Source organism: Eretmochelys imbricata, chromosome 13 (genome assembly GCF_965152235.1).
Source record: "Eretmochelys imbricata isolate rEreImb1 chromosome 13, rEreImb1.hap1, whole genome shotgun sequence".
NCBI lineage: Eukaryota > Metazoa > Chordata > Testudines > Cheloniidae > Eretmochelys > Eretmochelys imbricata.
Genome location: NC_135584.1, coordinates 472,452 through 494,732, shown reverse-complemented (window position 1 = coordinate 494,732; position 22,281 = coordinate 472,452). Strand labels below are relative to the sequence as shown.

The 22,281-nt window shown below is 56.3% G+C and overlaps 1 protein-coding gene across 1 annotated transcript in view; it reads right to left on the bottom strand.

The window, feature by feature from the left end:
- The window catches only part of CDH22 (cadherin 22), a 116,871-nt gene extending 96,093 nt beyond the window's left edge, over positions 1-20,778 (bottom strand). Inside the window, exons 1-3 of the mRNA XM_077831854.1 lie at positions 20,503-20,778; positions 8,606-8,900; positions 7,195-7,348 (exon numbers count right to left, since the gene is read on the bottom strand). Coding sequence (XP_077687980.1) covers positions 7,195-7,348; positions 8,606-8,900; positions 20,503-20,778 — 725 coding nt within the window. The remainder of the gene's footprint in view (positions 1-7,194; positions 7,349-8,605; positions 8,901-20,502) is intronic.
- Between the last annotated feature and the right edge of the window lie 1,503 nt (positions 20,779-22,281).

The following is a 22,281-nucleotide window of genomic DNA, read 5'->3' as shown; positions in this document are numbered from 1 at the left end:
CCTGGGGGTATGGTCTGCAGACAGGTACAGTGCCCCAGGACACTGGAGCACACGGATGAGCACAGCACCCTGGGGCACTGGGCATGCAGACAGGCACAGAAGAGGGGAAAATTTGCCCCAAGGCAGCAGGGAGCCCCATCAACATGCCCCAGCCCCAGGAGCAGAGAGCACTCAGGACACTCACTCTCTGAAAAGGATTCCAGAGTGTGTAATGTGTCCCCAGCCCAGAGATCCCAGCGCTGAACTAGGGTCTGTGTTCGCTCCTGGTCACTCCCAGTCCAAGAGCTTCCAGACAAGCTCCGATGTTCTGAGCACTTTCTATTAAAAATTCAGAGCCACCTGTTAGATGGCCTGTAAACACTGATTGCACCCTGAACAAATCCCTTTTCTCTGCTTCCAGTGGGGAGATTAAACAATTTCTCTTGGCAATAATCACTTTTGCAGCCAGCTGACTTTGGGCTAAAGGCAGGGCCTGATCCCAAGCTTTGTCTGCACAGCCAAATCGTCTCTAATCTGGCCTGATGAGACTTGCTGCTACCCAGGGAAATGGGGGAGGGAAGCGAAACGGGGGAGGGAAACATGGTCCCTGAGTCACAGGCTGCCTATTTCACCAGGGTCTCTTTGCCATGGGCTGATCCTGCAAGGTGCTGCGCACATGTGCACAGCCCGTGATGATGCCAGGATCAGGCCCTTGGACTCTGACTCTGTGGGATTTGTCTTTGGCCTGGTGGCAGCAGGCAGCTGTTAATCAGCCCTAGGGAGCTTGGAAAGGGAGCCCAAAACTCAGCTGATTTTATCATTTGCTAATATCAGGGAATTCCCGTGGTTCCCAGACACCTGGCTGGTTCCCCATAGGGTCTGTCCTGCCGTCTCAGCACACCCCACGCCTCTTCACCAGGGATTTGCCTCCAGCCAAAGTGCAGAGCTGCACCTGCAGTAAGGCCTTGCTCCCAGGCTGGGGCTAGAGGTGCTGAGGGGTTTGAGCCAGTGCAGAATGGCCCTTCCATCCCCTGTTCTCAAGAGCATCTCAGCAGAGTTTCTCTGTAAGAGGCATAGCGTGGTAGTGTGGCTGCTGCAGGTTTGTCTCCAGGGCACTGGAGACTGGTCAGGAATGGGATCCATTTGCACTTACCCCTGGTGAGCAGGTCTCAGCCCCCGTCCCTGAGATGGCAGGGAAAGCAGCAGAAGTAACAACGCTCCGCACCGCGCCATCTGCTTACCCTCCTCTGCCCATGATGTGATGACTGCAGCTGCTGCCCGCCCCAACGGGGCACAGGCACTCAGGCCCGCCAGCCAGCAGTGCCCCTCTCATTTTTTCCATCCATGTGCGGAATGAATTTTGTTCTGTGCACCATACTGAGGTAATGTGCGAATGTGCACCACCAACAGAAACAAAAACCTAGATATAATATACATTTTTAAAAAGTTATCAGAGGGATAATTACTCCAGCCAGGACAAATTAGGCATTTTAGAACGGTCATGGAGTGTGGGGGAGTCCAGGCCCTGCACCCCTCTTCCTGGGATCCACTGAGACTCTCAGCCCGCCAGTAAAACAGAAGGTTTATTGGACAACAGGAACACAGTCCACAACAGAGCTTGTGGGTACAACCAGGACCCCTCAGTCAAGTCCTTCTGGGGGAGCAGGGAGCTTAGACCCCAGCCCTGGGGTTCCCTGTGTTCCTCCACCCAGCCCCAAACTGAAAACTAACCCCCCCCAGCAGGTTCCCTGCTGCAGTCTCCGTCCACATTCCTGGGCAGAGGTGTTACCTCCCCCTCCCGGCTCAGGTGACAGGCTCTCAGGTCTCCCATCCCCAGGGCACATTCCCAGGTCAACACTCCCCCCTCCCTGCTGCGTCACATCCTCACAAGAACTCACTACTCAAATAATTAAATTTAAGTGTAAGAGAGAAATCAAAATTTTGAAATGCATAGACCAGTCAAAAAACTAAAACAACACACTTTGAAAGAAGTATCAAGTAACAACAACAACAATACAAGTATGTGTTGGGAGGTGAGTGTGAAAGACTGAGTGAGACAGAGAGCGACACGCGCTGCCCCCTTAAGTAGATCAGCACTCAGCAGTCTGAAGCCTGTGTGTTCAGATACAACTACAGCTGCCAGCAAGCTCCCTCCATCCTGAGCCCTGTCTTGTGTCCTCCCCACCGCTCTAAGGAGATGGGGTACGGGGCAGGGGACACCGACATCAGTGCACGCGCGCACACACGCACACAGACACACACACGCACAGCAAGCAGGAGGTCCTGGGAGCAGCTGGCCAGGGGCTCCAAGGCAGAGGGCAGGAGCAGTGTGGGGAGGGACACCTGAAGTGCACGGCACTTGATGGCCTGCTGGGTGGCTGCCCGGCCTCGCAGCTTAGAGGGAACTAATGCTCCAAGCAGAGACAGCAAGTGCCCCTGTTCAGAGCTGCCAGAGCTCAGCACACCCTTAGCAGCAGCAGCCTCGGCACTCACCCAGCTACGCAGCATCTTCCCTGAGAAGACCCTGTATCCCCCACCTCTGGGTGCTTGCAGGACCCTGAGCACAATGCCACCCGGAGCCCAATGGGTAAGTTCTGTGCTCCATCCCCTCTAACCCAGCTCCCTGCAGAAGTCCCTGGCTGCCCCACACAGCTGAACTCTAACCTCCCAGGCAGTGTGGTGTGGTGGGAACCCAGAGGGCCTTGGCAGCTCCCCATGTCTCAGGCACCCCAGTGAAACGGCTGGATGACAAGCTGGTGGCTTGCAAAGAGTCAGCTCCCTCTGGAAAGCCTCCGCTGTCCGGTGCCTGTGGCCAGTCCAGGGGGTGCTGGGCATGACTGTAAGGTAATTTCCACCTGCGATGGCAGCTGCGATGGCAGCTCAGTGTTCCAACACCCTGTGCCCAGCACTGGCCAAGACACTTCCCATATGCCTGGAAGGAGCCCTGGGTCCAGAGTGCGTACAGCCTGGCTCCGACGGCTGAGCTCCAGCGAGCTTCTGATTCGGGGGGGACACTCCCGCTCCCCTGCCCTTTATGTCTCTCAACCCCTACTGCCGCCAGACTCTCCTTCCCCCACCCCAGGGTCCGTCTGGCACATTCTCTTGGGCAGCAGACCATGCTGGCCCCTTTCCCAGCCTCTCAGCCCCTTCATACTCCTGCTGCCTGAGCCTGGGCTGGGAGCAAAGCTGGCTTTGTGTAACCGCCCTCAGCTCCTCAGAAATAGTTTGCTTAAATCTCCAATGTTTGCAATTCCCTTAGATGCTGGGAAATCAGATGTCTTTCCCTCCCAATCAGTTCTCTTCCTTTACGCAAATACTGTCCCTTGATCTGCTCCTAGGGTTGCAGGAGCCCATCTGACCATGTTCGCTTAACTGCTTTCTGTGCACCAGGAACACGCCCCATCCCTAGGAGAATGCTGGGCTGGGGCTGCAGCTTGGGACCTGGCAGGGAGTGTGAGGATTTCTTGGCTGGTCGACCCTGGCTTGGCTGGCAGGAGGACCCGGTAAGAGCACAGTTAGGCCAGGTCACGTTTGGAAAGGAGCTGTCGATCCCGCACTTTTCTGCTGGCTGAGGGAGCAAAGTCTAGGAAATCTTGCCAAATGACAGCCCTGGTCACCAGCCTGGAGGGCCCCTTCATAACAGTTGGGTCCTGGACCTTTCCAGAGCAGTCTCGGACAGATGGCTGGGCCCCAGCTGCTGTGGGGGGCTGGGTAAACCCCTGTCACCGGGGCTTGAGTAGAGACCGTCAAACTCATTCCGTGCAGTGCCTGGGCTGAGCTGCCCCCCCACCCATATAAACACCACCCCAGGGAAGTGCCCAGGCTGAGCTGCCCCTCACACAGTGCCCGGGGCAGAGCTGCACCCCACACTGCATATACTCGGCAGTGCAGTGCCCGGTCTGAGCTGCCCCCCCCTCCACACACACACACTATACACGACACCCCTGTGCAGTGCCCAGTCTGAGCTGCCCCCCGCCCCTCCCACACACACACACTATACACAACACCCCTGTGCAGTGCCCAGGCAGAGCTGCCCCCCACACTCCAGTTACCCCCCCCACACACACACACACTCCAGTTACCTGGCCCCATGCATTGCCCAGGGCAGAGCTGCTCTCCCATAAACACCTGCCCCCTCTCCCCCACCCCCAAGTGCAGTGTCCTGGTGGAGCTGCTTCCCAGTGTCACTGGCTTGGCAGAAGCAGGACCCACCACTGTTGCCGGCGGTGTAGCACACGGGACGGTTGTCTCTCCAGCACCTGAGCCCTGTGTACAGCTCTGCGAAGGAAGCCAGGGTGCTGGATGGTCTGGGGCCTCGGGGCATTGTCAGCAAACTCTGTGGGTGTCTGGATGGACTCTCCAGATCTCTGCCTAGCTGCTTCGGGTGACTTTGTGCAGCTGCGCTGGCTGCCTCTGCTGCACAAGGAGCTCTCCCCTCTCCTGGTGGCTGGGATCAGCTGGGCCATAAGGCCAGCACTGGTGCAGCAGAGCTCCGTTCTGCTCTCCAGCGCAGGGTGGCTGCAGGCGAGGAGGAAGCATCTGCCCTGATATTTCAGAGTTTTGGCCTTGGGCCCCAAAGCAGTTTCCCCACAGTCTTTGCTTCCCTTTGGGGCTGGCCAGGCTGCTGGAGGCCACCCGCTCACACTCGCTAATTTGGGGCTGCCTTGGGTCAGCAGGACAGAGGCTGTCGGTCAGCGCGGGCTGTCAGGTCCCCCGCTCTGGAGCGACACAGCAGAGGCACGTCCAACGCTGCTCCAAACACTTCTCTTTACTTTTCACTTCTGAGGATTTTAATTTGCAGGAATCGCCTCCTTTCATGTACTGAAACCAAGTTTCTTTCTCCCTCTGATCTCCAATTTTGCACAGACACTGTCTCCTTTGATATGTCTTGTTCACATCAGCCTGTGATCAGGCAGCTCCATAATTGTTAGTGATTTTCAAAGCACGGGGCTCCTGGTCTAACACCCAGAGTCGAGAATTCTGCCCTTTTTAAACAATGCTCAGGCAAACTACGTTAATTTCGTGGCTTCCCCCTTTTCGGAAGGGGGGTGCATCTCCCCCTCGCTGCCTGCATCCTGCCTTCCATTTGTACAGGAGTCCTGGTCCGTGGCTGATGGCGTTCTTGGCCAGAGGAGGAAAGGGTTCCTGACAGAGGCTGAAACTGCATGTCAGGAGGAATTCAGTCAGCAGCAGCCCCTCTGGTGTAATGATTTCTGTACGTGCTGGAGGCCATCACAGGGCTCTGAATGAGCAGAGCATCCAGGAAACACAGCAAGAGACAGACCTTCTGGCTTCCTGCCAGGCCCCAAGGAGAGCCCTTCCCTTGCTGCCTACCTTGGGTGCTCACAGGAACCAAGCCTGGGCCCCTTTCCAGGGCGCTGCCTGTCACACCCCCAGATGGGAAAACCAGCTATTTGTCCTCCTGCTGGAGCCTGTGCCACATGATCCCCGCTGCCGTCCTCCTGGGGCTCTTCCCACTCTCCTGCCTTCTCCTCCTCCTCAGTTCTGCTCACTGCTGGTCCTCTCGCTCTCTCCTTCCTTTGCACCTGTCACTCTCCACCTTTCATCCCCTGCGGCTGTCAAGCGGGACCTGCCTTAACATTTGACGTCAGGCAGGCTTGTGCAGACTCTGTCTTTCGCCTTGAGGCAGCCTTTGGAGAGCAACGATTTGCAGTGACACTGCCTGGACTGCCTCCCCTCTTGCAGCCTGCCAACCCCAGGCCCACTGCCCACCTCAGTCAACCCACGCCCCTAGCCCGACACAGACAGGGAGCAGCAAGACACCCAGAAATAGGGAAAACGGTGAATGGATTCTGCGGCTCGGCCAGAAAGCGCTGCCAGCGTGAAGTAGGGAGAAAGGGCAGAGGCCCCGCTGCTGCCCCACTGCATGTCCCCGCCCCCACCTTACCTTCAACACTCAGTGAAGCACAATAACCCCCTGCCAGTGTAACCCTGTCCTGCCCTTCCCCCGTGTGGCTAGCACGCTCAGTGAAACTCCCCCGCACAGACCCTGCTCTGGTGCACAGCATTCCAGACCCGACAACCTCCTACCACAGGAGCAAGGGCGGTGTGGTGTGTGAGGTAGGCCTCACTCAGGAAATGAGAGGGATGAGTTTACACGTCTGAGCCAAGCAGCTGAAGTTTTCTCCCATTACGGAACAATTGTACTCAGTTCAACACCACTGCCGGCCTCTGCTCAGCGGGCGCTTGTGACCAGAGCTGCAGGGCAGGGTTCATAGAATCATAGAATACCAGGGTTGGGAGGGACCTCAGGAGGTCATCTAGTCCAACCCCCTGCTCAAAGCAGGACCCATCCCCAATTAAATCATCCCAGCCAGGGCTTTGTCAAGCCTGACCTTAAAAACTTCTAAGGAAGGAGATTCTACCGCCCCGCTAGGCAACGCATTCCAGTGCGTCACCCCCTCCTAGGGAAGAAGTTTTCCCTAAGGAGTTGAGGAGTATTGGCAGAGCTGTGGGGCAGGTAGGAATGGAACAGGACGGGGGCTTGGATCAGGACTGACATGCGGCAGCAGAGCTCGGGGAGGGGAGCCAGGGAAGCACAGATATAGCAGGAGGGGCTCCAGGACCTGCACAGCTGGGGGATGGGACTTGGCGCTGAAAAGGCAGGGGGGCTGCAGATCAGGACTGTGTGGGGAGCCCAGAATGGAAAAGCAGGAGGATCATGGGTTGGGACAGAGGGACATGAACAGACCAACACAGGAGAAATTTGCACTAGTGAACATACTAGTGCACAATGAACAGGCCCTGAGCAACAGAGTGGTTCAGGGGGACAAAGGCTATGGGCCCATTTCTGTGTTCCACAGGCATCCGTGGGAGTTCTGCCCGAGTGAGGCGTGCAGGATGGGGCCCTACAGAGGAAATAACCAATGATTCTGCCCTCTCCTGGCTTTGTTCTAAGTCCCCAGGGTACATGGCCTCCCAGGTGGGGAGGCCACGCACACACAATGCCAAACGCAGGCTCTACCCCCATACGCCAGCGTGAGGTGAAGCCTCCTGCTCACCAGATACCTGCACCAGGGCACCTAGACCTGCCAGGCCAGCAGCACCAGGGAGCAGCTGGCCATACAGCTGCCAGACAGGACCAAAGAGAGCGAGCGAACAATCTGCAAGGTGCTGGGCAGAGGTGAGGAAGAGATGCCCTAGTCTCCACCAGCAGCACCTTCCAGGGGCTGGGCCATGGCAGGGGGTCATTACATTCTCGGAGCCCGGGAACAGCCAGGTTCGTGGAAGCTAAACACAGCAGGGGCTAAGCCTGCAACAGAAGGTGGGCACCCAACCTGGTACCAGCAGCCCCTGCCCAGTGAGCCCGTAGATACAGCGGGCAGTAATGATCCCACAGGCCTCCAGGCTGTAAGACAATAGCTTAGCTAAACTAATCATGTCACAAGGCACAAGACTTAGCATACGTAGGTAACCAAGAGTAACCCTAGAACATAGGGTATCGCAAGGTAACGTGCTGCAAGGACTATGCTGCTGACAGGTACCCACAAGGGGCAGGTTTATCCCAGCCTGAGGTAGCTTTAGTTAGAGACATCGGCAGATGTCCAACAATGTGAGTGTCGTGGTACCTAATGGGTATATACGCTAGTGAACTTGAGGTAAGGGGATTAATAACTTATGGGAGAAGAACACCCCAGCATCAGTACAGTGAGGAACTACAAATACGGGGAAGGGGCTGAGCCCCTCCTGAATATGTATTAGGCCTGGCAGCGTCACAAAGACATATTGTAACAGATGTATCCCACCCACGCGTCTGGGATGCCAGGATGATGACCACTGGGGATGGTGCTGATAGAGAGGAGAGCTAACATGTTAGCTTGTTCTGCAAGGGGCGGCTCAGCTCGTTTTGTGCTCTCTCTGCCTTTCTGGCTGGGCTGGAGAGCTTGTAACTTTGCTAACGATGTTAATAAAAGTGTGAGTGTTGTGACCATGTACGTCCGGGTTCCCAATTAAATAGGAATTCTGATAATACTGCGCCTGATCTTGGGATGAGAACCAATCAAACCTCTGAATGTTAACTGGGAATTTTTAAGTAATCAATATAATTAATAGACCAGGCAACAGCAGCCAGGCACTGACAGATGGGGGAGGTGGAATCCCAGGGGTGGGGAGAGCTGGGAACGTACGTGCCGCAAACACAGCCAGAGGCAAGGAGACATGGCAAGAAATATCAGTCTCAGTATGATCCTAAGCAGCAGCAGACCCTACCTCCAGCAAGGCCTGGGGCCTCCTCCCCAGTGCCTGAGAGCAGCAGAGACCGGCATGTATGGAGGATAGCTGGGGCAGAACTGGGCAAACCTCAGATAGGGGCAGGGGGTTGGCACCCAGCTCAGCCCACTCCCATTGCACAGGCTCATGGGCGAGCCCACGTGCTTCTCTAGCTGGCCATCAGCGCTGAGGATTTACTCAATTGTTTCCCTAAACTGCTTTATTTATTTTCCCCCTTGGCTCCTTGGCTCTAGTTGCTGAAATCCCTGGATTTATGACAAGTGATTTTGTGCTGGACAAGACTCTAATTTGACAGCTCAGGGTAATGGAAGGGAGCAGGGGCTGCCAGCTCCTCACCCCCATCCCCTTGTGCTCTGTGTGGGTGCAGGGCACCTACCTATGGGGGACAGCTCGGCCACGCTGCCTATGTAGGGCCCCTCCAGGAAACGGGGCTCGCTGTCGTTTATGTCCTGCACCTTGATGATGAACTCAGACTCAGGCTCCAGCAGCTGATTGGTCTGGCGGTCCCGGGCCTGTGCCCGCAGTGTGTAGAACGTCTTCTGCTCCCGGTCCAGGCGCTCGGTGGCATGGATGTCGCCTGTGATCTCATCAATGAGGAAGATGGTTCCTGCGCCCTCCCCGGAGATGGTGTACTTGATTGTCCCGTCCCCCTCATCTGAGTCCGAGTGGATCTGCAGAGGAAGGACAGAGGGTGAGGGCTGGTGCTGAGAGAGGGCAACTGAGCCAGCTGGAGCCATAGCTGCCACTCCTGCTGCGAGAGCCAAGACACTGAGGAGACCCCTGGCAAGAGAGGGCCCATGGAGTGGGAGGGGCTAAAGCAGGGGTCTGGGGTGGGGAGGGCAGGCAGAGCAGGGGCCCGGTGCTGCATGGTTTTCACTGCCAAGAGTTAGTCCAGATCGGCCTGTCCCTCTTGGAAGGGAAGAGCAAGCGATGCGCTCGTCCTGGGCTGGGACCTGGAAGACCTGGGTTCAATTCCTGGCTCTGCCACTGCTTTGCTGTGTGACCTTAGGCCTGTCACCAGATCTCTGCCCCACTCCCTTCTAACATGAAGCTGAGAATAATTCTGTGCAGCTCAGACCACCGCCATCACACGGGCCAGAGCAGCCCTCAAAGACAGAGTGATTGACAGTACAGGAGACACAACGTGAACAAAGCCAATGCGTGTGAGGCTTCGACATCCACAAGGCCAGCATCGAGTTACTGCATGCAGCACTGTGAAACCCGCTCTGTGATGTGTGTAAACACCAGCTCACTGCCCTTCCAAACCCGAGCCAGCTGTCCCACTACTCTGGTGTGCATGCTCTGGCCCTCGATACCAGCGGCTGCCAGCCCTTCCACATGGTGACAGCTTCATGTCCACCCAGCATCCTGGCAGGGATATGAGCCCTGAATTCAGCACCAGAAACAGCCCCTCAGGAAAGCAGCTTTTGTAGCCAACAATTTCCTCTTCGTTTTCTAATTAAGATGCTATTTAGAATGAGGGAGCGAAAGGGTAAACAGCAGCTCCCTTTGCCCTGCAGCCACCTGGAATCCAGGCCAGGCGTCCGGAGATAATTTTATTGGTGGCATTAAACTGAGTTATGAGGTTTTTACAATCCAGCCACTTATGAGAAATCTATTAACAGTAACTGGACAGGCAGAATGCATCTCTGAGGAGAGCAGCCCGGGCATTAATTGGGGCAATCCATAATGGACAGGCCCCCAGAAAGGTTTCATCAGACGCATTCATTTACTCCCCACAATTTCTGCTGAGAATCAGCAAAGTTGCCAAAAAAAGAGCTGTCCATTAATCGGCTAATGAAATATGAAAATGTTTATGGGCCATTCAATCTTCCAAACTGCAGTTCTATAATCCACCTTAAAGACATTCAGTTCCACCAGCAAGAATTTATACCAGGACCTGCCTCTTTTTATGATGCCTTCATTATATTTATCTTGTTAGATACAGTTTATATATTTATTTCGTGAGTAAGATGCCCACACATTGGACAATTCAATGTTCTTTCCATGCTAGTCATATATTATTGTCTATGTCAAATATACACTCCCACCCTGCATTGCCAGGAAATATACTAACCTGCCCAGCATCACCCAGAAAATACACCCACCTGCCCAGCATTGCCTGGGAAATACACCTGACCAAACAACATCATGCAGGAAATACAGCCACCTGCCTGGTATCACCTAGGAATTACCCCTACGTGACTGGCAATACCTGGAAAATACACCCCTGCCAACCCATCCTAGGAAACACCGACTCACCTGGCCCCACTTGAGAAACACACCCAGACACCCCTTTGCAGCTGGCTGCCCTAACAGCAGGGTTCTGGCCCCACATCCCTTCTCAGGCCCCTAATGGCTCCACACCAGGTTTGCTTGACTCAGTAACACCCATTCTTGGGGCTGGTTCATTACAAAACTCTCGTGCAAACAGTCCCAAACGGAAATCCCCAGACAGCCCACTGATCACTCCAGTGCACATTGTCCTTACAATCCCATGACAGCCAGTCCATCGACATAGCACATACCACACTCCAGCACCTTCCACCCCACCCGGGGTCTTCGTCGGTCCTCTCCTGTCCTGCCACGACAGCCACCCCAAAGCCCCTCCAGCTGAAGCGCAACCCCGCTCTTCCTAACAGGAGCCCCCACAGCCTCTCCACAGGGAGGGCATACTCACTTTCCCTCACTTCATAGAATCTTACAATATCAGGGATGGAAGGGACCTCAGGATGTCATTGAGTCCAACCCCCTGCTCAAACCAGGACCAATCCCCAACTAACTCATCCCAGACAGGGCTTTCTCAAGCCTGACCTTAAAAACCTCTAAGGAAGAAGATTCCACGACCTCCCTAGGTACCCCATTCCAGTACTTCACCACCCTCCTAGTGAAAAAGTTTTTCCTAATATCCAACCTAAACCTCTCCCCCACTGCAACTTGAGACTACTACTCCTTGTTCTGTCATCTGCTGCCACTGAAAACAGTCCAGATCCATCCTCTTTGGAACCCCCCTTCAGGTAGTTGAAAGCAGCTATCAAATCCCCCCTCATTCTTCTCTTCCGCAGACTAAACAATCCCAGTTCCCTCAGCCTCTCCTCATAACTCATGTGTTCCAGTCCCCTGATCATTTTTGTTGCCCTCCGCTGAACTTTTTCCAATTTTTCCACATCCTTCTTGTAGTGTGGGGCCCAAAACTGGACACAGTACTCCAGATGAGGCCTCACCAATGTCGAATAGAGGGGAATGATCACGTACCTCGATCTGCTGACAATGCCCCTACTTATACAGCCCAAAATGCCATTAGCCTTCTTGGCAACAAGGGCACACTGCTGACTCATATCCAGCTTCTCACTGTAACCCCTAGGTCCTTTTCTGCAGAACTGCTGCCGAGCCATTCGGTCCCTGGTCTGTAGCGGTGCATGGGATTCTTCCATCCGAAGTGCAGGACTCTGTATTTGTCCTTGTTGAACCTCATCAGATTTCTTTTGCTCCAATCCTCTAATTTGTCTAGGTCCCTCTGTATCCTATCCCTACCCTCCAGCGTATCTACCTCTCCTCCCAGTTTAGTGTCATCTGCAAACTTGCTGAGGGTGCAATCCACACCATCCTCCAGATCATTAACGAAGATATTGAACAAACCCGGCCCCAGGACCAACCCTTGGGGCACTCCACTTGATACTGGCTGCCAACTAGACATGGAGCCATTGATCACTACCCATTGAGCCTGACGATCTAGCCAGCTTTCTATCCACCTTATAGTCCATTCATCCAGCCCATGCTTCTTTAAACTTAAACTTTTTCCTTTGAGGTTTTCAAGGTCAGGCTTGACAAATCCCTGGCTGGGATGATTTAGTTGGGGATTGGTCCTGCTTTGAGCAGGGGGTTGGACTCGATGACCTCCTGAGGTCCCTTCCAACCCTGATATTCTATGATTCTACGAACTTGCTGGCAAGAATACTGTGGGAGACCAAATCAAAAGCTTTGCTAAGGTCAAGGAATAACACGTCCACTGCTTTCCCGTCATCCACAGAGCCAGTTATCTCATCATAGAAGGCAATTAGATTAGTCAGGCATGACTTGCCCTTGGTGAATCCATGCTGGCTGTTCCTGATCACTTTCTTCTCCTCTAAGTGCTTCAGAATTGATTCCTTGAGGACCTGCTCCATGATTTTTCCAGGGACTGAGGTGAGGCTGACTGGCCTGTAGTTCCCAGGATCCTCCTCCTTCCCTTTTTAAAAGATGGGCACTACATTAGTCTTTTTGCAGTCATCTAGGACCTCCCCCGATCGCCATGAGTTTTCAAAGATAATGGCCAATGGCTCTGCAATCACATCCGCCAACTCCTTTAGCACTCTCGGATACAGCGCATCCGGCCCCATGGACTTGTGCTCGTCCAGCTTTCCTAAATAGTCCCGAACCACTTCTTTCTCCACAGAGGGCTGGTCACCTCCTCCCCATGAGGTGCTGCCCAATGCAGCAGTCTGGGAGCTGACCTTGCTCGTGAAGACAGAGGCAAAAAAGCATTGAGTACATTAGCTTTTTCCACATCCTCTGTCACTTCCCCAGTTCTGCTATCCTCTCACCTCACACCAGCCAGAGGTGGGCCCTCCCACTGTTCTCTTGGACCTCAGCCCTCTTTGGCCCTCTGGCTCCATCTCTCCTTCATAGAGACCTCGGAGGGTTAGCCCATCCACTGTTCCTGTCTACAGCCCTCTCCAGCCCCAGACTCCCCAGCTTGGATGTCAGTAGGCAACTCCCTCTGCTGACCTTCAGCCCCCTCCATCCCTAGCACTCCAGTGTGGGAAGGTTAGCCAGCAAACCCCTCTGCTGCTCTTCAGCTTTCTCCACAGAACATCAGCATCTGTCCGTCCCTCCTCCCTCTGACTCTCCCTGATCCTTTCTAGCCCCAGGTGCTTCACACCCTCTCAACTGGCCAAGCGGGAGTGCCTGCTCTGACACAGGGCACAGGACCTGCTTCATTTAAAGAGGCCAGCCACCCTGGACATACCCTTCCTGTTGCCTGGGCAATATCCCAGCCCTGCAGAGATTGCAGCCGTAAGGTTGTCATCCAGCTGGTTTGCACAGGAACGACCCTGCCTGCTCTGCATCACATCCTTCTGCCCCATGTCAACTCTTGCCAGAGACTGAAACACCACGGCAGAGACTGTATCCGTTCCATAAAGTGCGGAGGCCACATACACAAATGCATTTCTCTGCTCATAACAACAGCGACAAGACTCATGATTAATCATCAGCCAGGAGATAAACCTGCCCGTCCAGCCCCTTTGCCCAGCAAACAGTCCAAACTCGCAGCATATCCCTCCTCCACATTTGCTTAACACTGACTCCATGCTCAGAGCAGATGCCAGCAGCCCTGTAACCTGGAAAACCAGGAAGGAAAACGGAACCCTCACTCTGGGGGCTGGAAAGACAGATTTACAAGGGAAGATTAATGAGCTAAATCTGCATCACTTGGCTAAACAACAACTAACGGGGGAGTAGGATAACCGTCTGCAGATGTCTGAGGGGATACAGCAAGGAGGGTTGGAGAAGGAGCAGGGGGTGCTTTGGGTGTGAAAGTGAGTCTGCATTTACACCCCTAACCTGGTGTACAATCACCAATATTGCATGCACCAGCACAGGGTTTGGGCACAGACATGGCCAGTCGGACCTCAGAGCAGTTCTGAAACCTGGGCCACAATATGGATATGCAGGTTTTTAAAGCACAAAAATGCAACAGTCTGATTTCTCGGGCTCTCTCTCTGAGAGTCAGTGAACTTGGCACACAGCACTAACCTGAGCTCTGACACCTGCAGCAGCTGCCCCCGGATCATTTGCCCCATGGGGCATGTCTACACTGCAAATAAACACCTGCGCCTGGCCCATGTCAGCTGACTCAGGCCCGGGGCTCTTGCAGTGTAGATGTTTGGTCCTAAGCTGGAGCCAGGGCTCTGGGACCGATTAAACAGCCCTGCGGCCCGAACCCCGCAAGCTCATGTTAGCTGACGGGCCAGGCGCGGGTGTTTAATTGCAGTGTTGACATACCCATGCTGCATTTGGCTCCTTACCGTCCATTTAAATGTTGGGATGGATTTTGGTGATCCGTCCTGTTCACAGGGGTGAGAGGTGAATGACATCAGCGTGGAGGCAGGTTTGGGTTAGCATCTTCTGCACAGCTCTACCAGTGCAGCCTAGCCCTACCGCCGGCTCCTACGGCATTCCCAGAGCCCCTCACATCCTGCAAACCCCTCCAGATTGAGCTGCAGCACCCCCAGCTGTTGCAGGGCGGTCCCCCACCCACCCAGAGTTCTGCCAAGGCACCACAGTCCCGGTCTTTGCCCCCATCCCCACCCCAGTCTGCCAATACATCCGGTTCTGCAGTGAAACACACTATTGCTCGTTCCTGGCCTGCCTCCCCCTGCCACCACAGACCCACCAGCACAGAAACTAAATACGGTGACAAGCTGCAGGGTGGCTCTGGTGAGTGGTGTCACAGAGACAAATGCCTTGCCCTGTGCTGTGGCCAGTGCACGCCTGCCCCAAACGTCCCCAGGGCCTCTCCAGGAGTGCATGACCAAGGGGCAAAGCCAGCCTCTCCCAAGCCAATCTGGAGAACAAACCTTGTACTGGGTTTGCTTTGTAGATGGCTCAAGAGAGGCTGCGGCAGTGCAGACAGCCAGAGGGTGCAGAGTTTGACAGTGCCAAGAGCCAAAGGAGCAGAGACAGCAGCCATCCCACAGTGCAGATAGCCACAGGGACAGCCACCATTTCCCTCCTATGGCCAGTCCTCCAGAGACCCCACTGGCCTGGATCCCATCTCAGCTGTGCCAGGCTAAATCAGGACTCAATGGAGTTACTCCAGACTTACACCGGGGTGAGATCAGAATATGCATCTGCATCATTAACCCCCTGAAACCTGCCCCTTCCTGGGACAACAGGCCTCTCCGTCCTTCGTCCCAACTTCTTGGCACACCAGGAGCAGGTGAATCCAGGGCAAACATAATCCCAGCATCTCCAGAGCACAGCTGGGAGGCTCTCTCTCACCATCCCATAATTTAAAATAAAGCAGCAGCTCCGGAGCAGGGTGCAATGACCCCTTCCCTCCTGGGCATGCTCTTCACCCAGGATGGGGGAAGGAAGCCCCACATTCAGCCACGGAGTCACTCCTTATTCCTGGTGATGAGGTGTGTCTGGGCAATGCTGGGAAAAGGGCCTCTTAGAAAAGACGAAAATCTTTCAACTGTTCAGTTTGTTAAAAAGGGAAATTATTTCCCTGCTCTAAAGGGCTAACACTGGGATTTTACAAGGCCATTAATTATTGCCTGCTAATTAAATCAAAATTAAATGTGAATAGAGGTGCATTTTCCTTATTAAAATGATTAAAAAGCAAGCACAGATACATAAATAAAAACTACTTTGGGATTGAAAAATAAAGAAAATCAAATAAAAACTGGCCATAATGAAGGCATGCTCTGTGTTTGCTCCAGCTCATAAAGCCTTAGTTCATCAATTTTCTTTAAATATTAGCAACTTAATTAAATCTGCTTTTTTCCCTTTAATCCCCTTTTATCTAAAATAGATCTGTCCACATGCAGAAGTTTGTAACTAGCGCTGACCCCATAATTCTCCTTAAAAAACCCAAAGAAATCCACATCAAACTGACAGCAGCCTCGGGGGAAATTACAGTTCCGAAAAAGGATTAGCAAGAGAATCCATCTTGTACAGAAATGTTATTGGCCCTCAGACGAGCACATGTAGGGGTGTGGGAGGCTAGCCAAGCCTTTCCCAGCTGGTGGCACTGCTGGGAACTGTGTAGGTGCCTCCTAGAGAGAGCTACCAGCAGTTCCCATACCTGCCTGTCCCCGCCACACGTTCTCCAGGGAGAAGTGCAGGAACACTGACCATGGGAGGCTCACAGCTGCTCCATAACGGAGCCGCGCTATGGAGCAGTTAAAACACCAGCAGCAGGAAGAAACTGTAACTGGTTTCATTCTCCCCAGCCTCTCCTGGCAGGGGCACTGTGGGGAGCAGGGCAGGAGTGCAGGCTGCGGGAGCAGCTCCCGGCTACTCCAGCCCCAGCCTGGACAGCAGCTGTAGGGGAGAGCAGGCCTTTGAGAGGGATATTTACAGGGAACTGTTCTCTGTGTGGCCTGGCTGTTCACTCTGGGCTAGCAGGTGATGTGAAAAGGGGATGTAAAATGGGCCAGTTTTAGGTTCCTGAGTTCATTTTGGAAATGAGGCTGTTGCTAGGCTACCTCTGGAATTCGACAAGGCCTGATGCTTCAAGTCGCTCCCCAGGGGAGCTGTCAATTAACTGTAACTGTATCCAGCATCTTCATGGAGGAGCAAGGCTTCCTGAGCGTCTGCAAAAACGGGCACAGAGGATTGTTTAAAATTCAACTGGAGCCTCACCCATGATCCTGTCCACGTGGCATCCCCCCAGACTCACAGCCCTGAAGCATACGTGCCCCAAGCACAGCCAAGCCATTGGAACCGACTCACAGCACACACCTCTGCCCCAGCTGACACAGGGGATCACCCCCAACACAGTCCACGCTGCGCCTGCATCAGGGCATGCTGGGCAATGGAGATGCTTGCTCACTGTGCTGGAACGGGAAGGAGAAGGTGCCCTGGGATGGCCTAATCACAGAGCCCTGAGGAAAGCACCAGCCAAATACGTCACATGGGCAGGGCTGGGGGGCCATCCACACTGCACAAACACTGAGTGCCAACCTGGGTGCTGGAGGACAAGCACATGCCAGCCCCAGCTGCTGGCAGGGGCAACATGCAGTTAGCTACCACAGTTACTGTCTCTCTGGGCTTTCACACCACACCCCTCACCAGAGGTTCGGAGCATCTCCATGGTACCAGGTCTAACAGCAGTATTCATCAGCTAGCAGAGAGGGAAACGCTAAGGGAAAGAGAAGATATAAATGGCATGAACTGAGTCGCCTCTGAAGTTAGCACACTGTCACTCCCCTGGTCAACAGCCACTGTGCCAGGCCCTGCACTCAGCTCTCACGGGGACACAGGACTGGCTCTGTGGAGCCTACGCACCCACACCAGCTTATCCCACCACCCCCGGTTGTCCCGCCTCCCCAACCCACCATCAGTCTCAAACCCAACGGCAGGGTTTGGCAGCGGCTGAGTCTCCCTGGGTGCTGCCCAGAGCCCAGTGCAACGCAGCCTGATCTGGACTGGGCACAAGCGTAATATCAATACTGCCACCAGGAAGGCCAACTCCACTCCCCTGGGTGCCCCAGTAATTCCCACAACCCCGGACTCCTGTCCAGGCACTAGCCCATCCCCCATGTACCACCCAGGACTGGGACGTAGGAGCCAGACCCCAGTCCTTGGCCTAAAGCAAAGCGACTCTGCGCCTGTAATATTAGCCTTCGCCCGAAGAACTCCCCCCCCCCGCATCCCGCCTGGCACATTCATATGCAAATAGAGGCATATTAAGTGCATTCCATGCAAATCTTTTATGCAAATTGGAATCACATTATGTAAATACAGCAACACCTTTACTCTGGGGTAACTAATTGGGCAGAGGAAGAGGGAGGGAGGAATTTGCACATGGAGGCCTGAAGGGGCTGTTTTCTGAGCCAGCCCCAATCTGCATGGACCAGGAACCAGAAAACAGCCAGCACAGTCCTCAGGGGAGATCTGGCGGGTAAGTTTGAGCTCATTCCTCCCAGGACTGGAAGCAAACCAATGGTGAGAGTCTGAAACCCAACACAACCACCCCTGCAAGAGGACGACTTGGGGAACGCAGTGCCATGGAGCTATCCTGTGGGGGAGGGGATGCAGTGCCATGGAGCTACCCCTGGAGAGGAATGCAGTGGTGGGGGAAGGGGAGGGGTGCAAGGCCCATGTGCCCGTTGCTGGGAAGGAAGAGGGAAGCCCTGGCTGAAGTGATGATGATGCTCCCTTCAGGGCAGAGTCGTTGCCGCTCCCACCTTGGCGTTCCCAGGGAGGAGGGTTCTGGATGGGATGGTAACTGGCCCTCTGGCTGCCCCCCATGCACACACCCAGCAGGAGCAGCTCTGCCCAGGTGTGAGTCCCAGGGCCCAGTCTGGCCCTGCTGTGCAAAATCCCTGTGTCCACAGAGCCCATCCGCCACCCCACCCCCAGCTCCCTGGCCCTGCTCATCCAGCTTCGCAGCAAGGGTCACGTCTCCACCAGAGCCCAGCACCATCACTGGACAGTCACTGCACTGTGTATGTCGGGGTGCTCCCCAGAGCACTGCCCACCGCCTCCCCTTCCCCTCCCCCCGGGGGCACCGCCATCCCGCTTCCCATCGCCCACCCCCCCTTCCCATCGCCCCCCACAGCACCGCCAGCCCCCCCGACTTCCCATCACCCCCCACAGCACCATCACTGGACAGTCACTGCACTGTGTATGTCGGGGTGCTCCCCAGGGCACTGCCCACCGCCTCCCCTTCCCTTCCCACCGAGGGGACTGCCATCCCGCTTCCCATCGCCCACCCCCCCCTTCCCATCGCCCCCCACAGCACCGCCAGCCCCTCCGACTTCCCATCATCCCCCACAGCACCATCACTGGACAGTCACTGCACTGTGTATGTCGGGGTGCTCCCCAGAGCACTGCCCACCGCCTCCCCTTCCCCTCCCACCGGGGGCACCGCCATCCCGCTTCCCATCGCCCACCCCCCCTTCCCATCGCCCCCCACAGCACCGCCAGCCCCCCCGACTTCCCATCACCCCCCACAGCACCATCACTGGACAGTCACTGCACTGTGTATGTCGGGGTGCTCCCCAGGGCACTGCCCACCGCCTCCCCTTCCCTTCCCACCGAGGGGACTGCCATCCCGCTTCCCATCGCCCACCCCCCCCTTCCCATCGCCCCCCACAGCACCGCCAGCCCCTCCGACTTCCCATCATCCCCCACAGCACCATCACTGGACAGTCACTGCACTGTGTATGTCGGGGTGCTCCCCAGAGCACTGCCCACTGCCTCCCCTTCCCCTCCCACCGGGGGCACCGCCATCCCGCTTCCCATCGCCCACCCCCCCTTCCCATCGCCCCCCACAGCACCGCTAGCCCCCCCGACTTCCCATCACCCCCCACAGCACCATCACTGGACAGTCACTGCACTGTGTATGTCGGGGTGCTCCCCAGAGCACTGCCCACCGCCTCCCCTTCCCCTCCCACCGAGGGGACCGCCATCCCGCTTCCCATCGCCCACCCCCCCCTTCCCATCGCCCCCCACAGCACCGCTAGCCCCCCCGACTTCCCATCACCCCCCACAGCACCATCACTGGACAGTCACTGCACTGTGTATGTCGGGGTGCTCCCCAGAGCACTGCCCACCGCCTCCCCTTCCCCTCCCACCGAGGGGACCGCCATCCCGCTTCCCATCGCCCACCCCCCCCTTCCCATCGCCCCCCACAGCACCGCCAGCCCCCCCGACTTCCCATCGCCCTCCCCAACACCGCCAGCCCCCCCCAACTTCCCATCACCCCACCGGGGCACTGCCACCCCAACTTCCCATCACCCCACCGGGGCACTGCCACCCCAACTTCCCATCACCCCCCCCGACACCAGCAGCTCCCCCAACTTCCCAACACCCCACCAGGGGCACTGACAGCCCCCCTTCCCATCACCCCCAAGGACACCGCCAGCCCCCACCACTTCCCATGGCCGCCCCCCAGACACCGCCAGCCCCCCTTCCCATGGCCGCTCCCCACAGACACCGCCAGCCCCCCCACACTTCCCATCACCCCCTGGGACACCGCCAGCCCCCCTTCTCCATGTACCCCCAGGGCATTGCCCACAACTTCCCTTCATCCCCTCCCATTGAGGGCATCGTCAGCCCCCGACACCGCTAGCCCCCCTTCCCATCGCCCCCCTGGGACACCTCCAGCCTGCCCTTCCCCCAGTGCCCCCGGGTGCTGCCAGTTTGCCTCCTCCCCTCCCCCTGTGCCCACACAGCACTGGAGGTGGCAGCTGTCCATCTAGGGGGTATTCCCTGCTCTGGATTTTCTCTGAACCTACTGGCCCTGCTGAAGCCCCATCAAACAATGACTGTGTCTAAAACTGCCCGGCCCTGAGGGCTCCTAATCCACTCGAGCAGCCTTCCCACCCCACTCAGGGATGCTCCTTGCCTTCAGTGCAGCCCCCCCCCCAGCAGGGCCTTTCCTCCCGTGCGGCAGGGGCACCCGCTGTGCCTGGCCATGCTCCTGGCCTAGCTCCAGCCCCCTCCCCTCCCGGCAACAGGCCTGGGCCCTGCAGAGACATACCAAGGTCACTTTACCTTTCCCACGTACAGCGGCTCCGTGCCCGTGTACTCCTCAACCACAAAGAACTGGTTCCACACCCAGCCGCGCTTCACACGTCCGCCTGCCAGCAGCATGCTGTCCCCTGACTGCTCCAGGCCCGGCCTCCCAGCCTCCATGTGAATGGCCAGGGCCCCCAGCTGCTCCAGGGTGCAGAGTAGCAGAAATATGGTCCACGAGAAGCCTGGCAGAGCCATCACTACTGCGCACCGGGAGGCTGCATGGAGAGTGGCTTTCAGAGAGGACGCTGACATCCTTTGGGGAGCAAGAAGGGGCCCGACACCACCACTGTGGGGCTCACCAGCCCAGATGGGGCAGCTTCCCCATCCCCGCCGAGAACTCACTCCAGGCAGTCAGGCTCCTCAGGGTGCCTGTGGGCTAGGAGTTACGTCTGCCAAGGCCCCAGGCATGCTGCTGACAGCAACAAGCGACCAGCATCCTCGGCTCCTGGCATTGGGCTGAGCAAGGAGAGAACAGTCAAGCTTTCTGCCTTGAAGAGGCTACAGCCTGGGCCCGCTCAGAGACTCTGTGTGGCCAGACAACTAGTGCTTTCCCATCAGCGCTCACATGCCACATTCGCCAGCGACCCAGGGCTGCGCTGCTCCGTGGCTGGGCTGGTGGCTGCAGTTCCTTGGGAGCCAGGGGTCAAAAGACCATTTATCCCCCCCTCTGCTCTCCCCATATGCCACCCTGGGGACACTTCAGCAAGCAGAGAGGGGGGTTCTGCTGCCTGTGGCAGGGCTCTCCCTGTGGGGGCAGAGAAGGCTGTAGTTTGCAGGACAGCAGAGCGAGCACCTTTGCATTAAGTTTCATGAGAGATCTTAACAGGAGTGGCCTGTTGTGGCCAAGACGGGCGCTCACCCACTCCGGAAACAGGCCCTGTGCTATCAGGCTACAGATCCACGTGTGGCAGGCCCTGGCACAGGGCTGCTCAGGCTGAGGGCATTTGTATTCTCCATCTTTGCGGCTGTTGCACTCCAGTTTCCAGAGGAGAACCCTTCACCAAGCTGCTGCCAGCCACTTCCATCCTCTGCCAGTTCACTCGGGTGAGCACAGGGCAACTGCCAGCATCTCTGGGAACCTGAAAGAGGCCAAGATGTTAGTGACGACCCCTGGGCTGAGCACTGCACTACCCGCTCTGAGTGCCTCCCCTCGCCTGGCTGCCCCTCATGCTCCCTTCATCTCCTGTGCTTGCTGCCCGGCTCTTTTTCTCCCCGGCTTTCTCTCCTTCTTTGTGGTGCTGCTGTCCCCTCCCTTGATGCCACGTGTGGGAGCCTGGCATTGCAGGAGCTGCGAGAGCCAGGGACATCGGGAGGAGGAGAAGGAGGAGGAGGAGGGTAGCAGAGAAGAGGAGCTTTCATCTCTATGGAAATTCCTGTATTTAGCAAGGATCCGGAGAACAGCGACGGCTCAAACCAGCGCGCCTCCCCCTCACACTGCTTCTGGGATCCAAGTGAGAGTAAGTACAGTTACTCGGGGTGATCAGATGGCGCCGGGAGGGCCTCACAGGCTAACGCTCCCAACAGTGGCTGTTGGTGTGGGGCTGAGGGACACAGGTTTTGCGTGACACCCTGTGTGTGCAGCTGAGCACCCTAATGAGCACGTGCTTTGGACAACACCAGCCTGAACCAGGACTGGAGCTCAGGGGAGACTGGCTCCCCAATTCTGGCCTCCACCCATTAGCCTGTCCAGCCCCTCTCACCAGCCTCACTCTTTGATATTCTCAGACTGGGAAGGAGCTGCCAGCCCCGAATTTG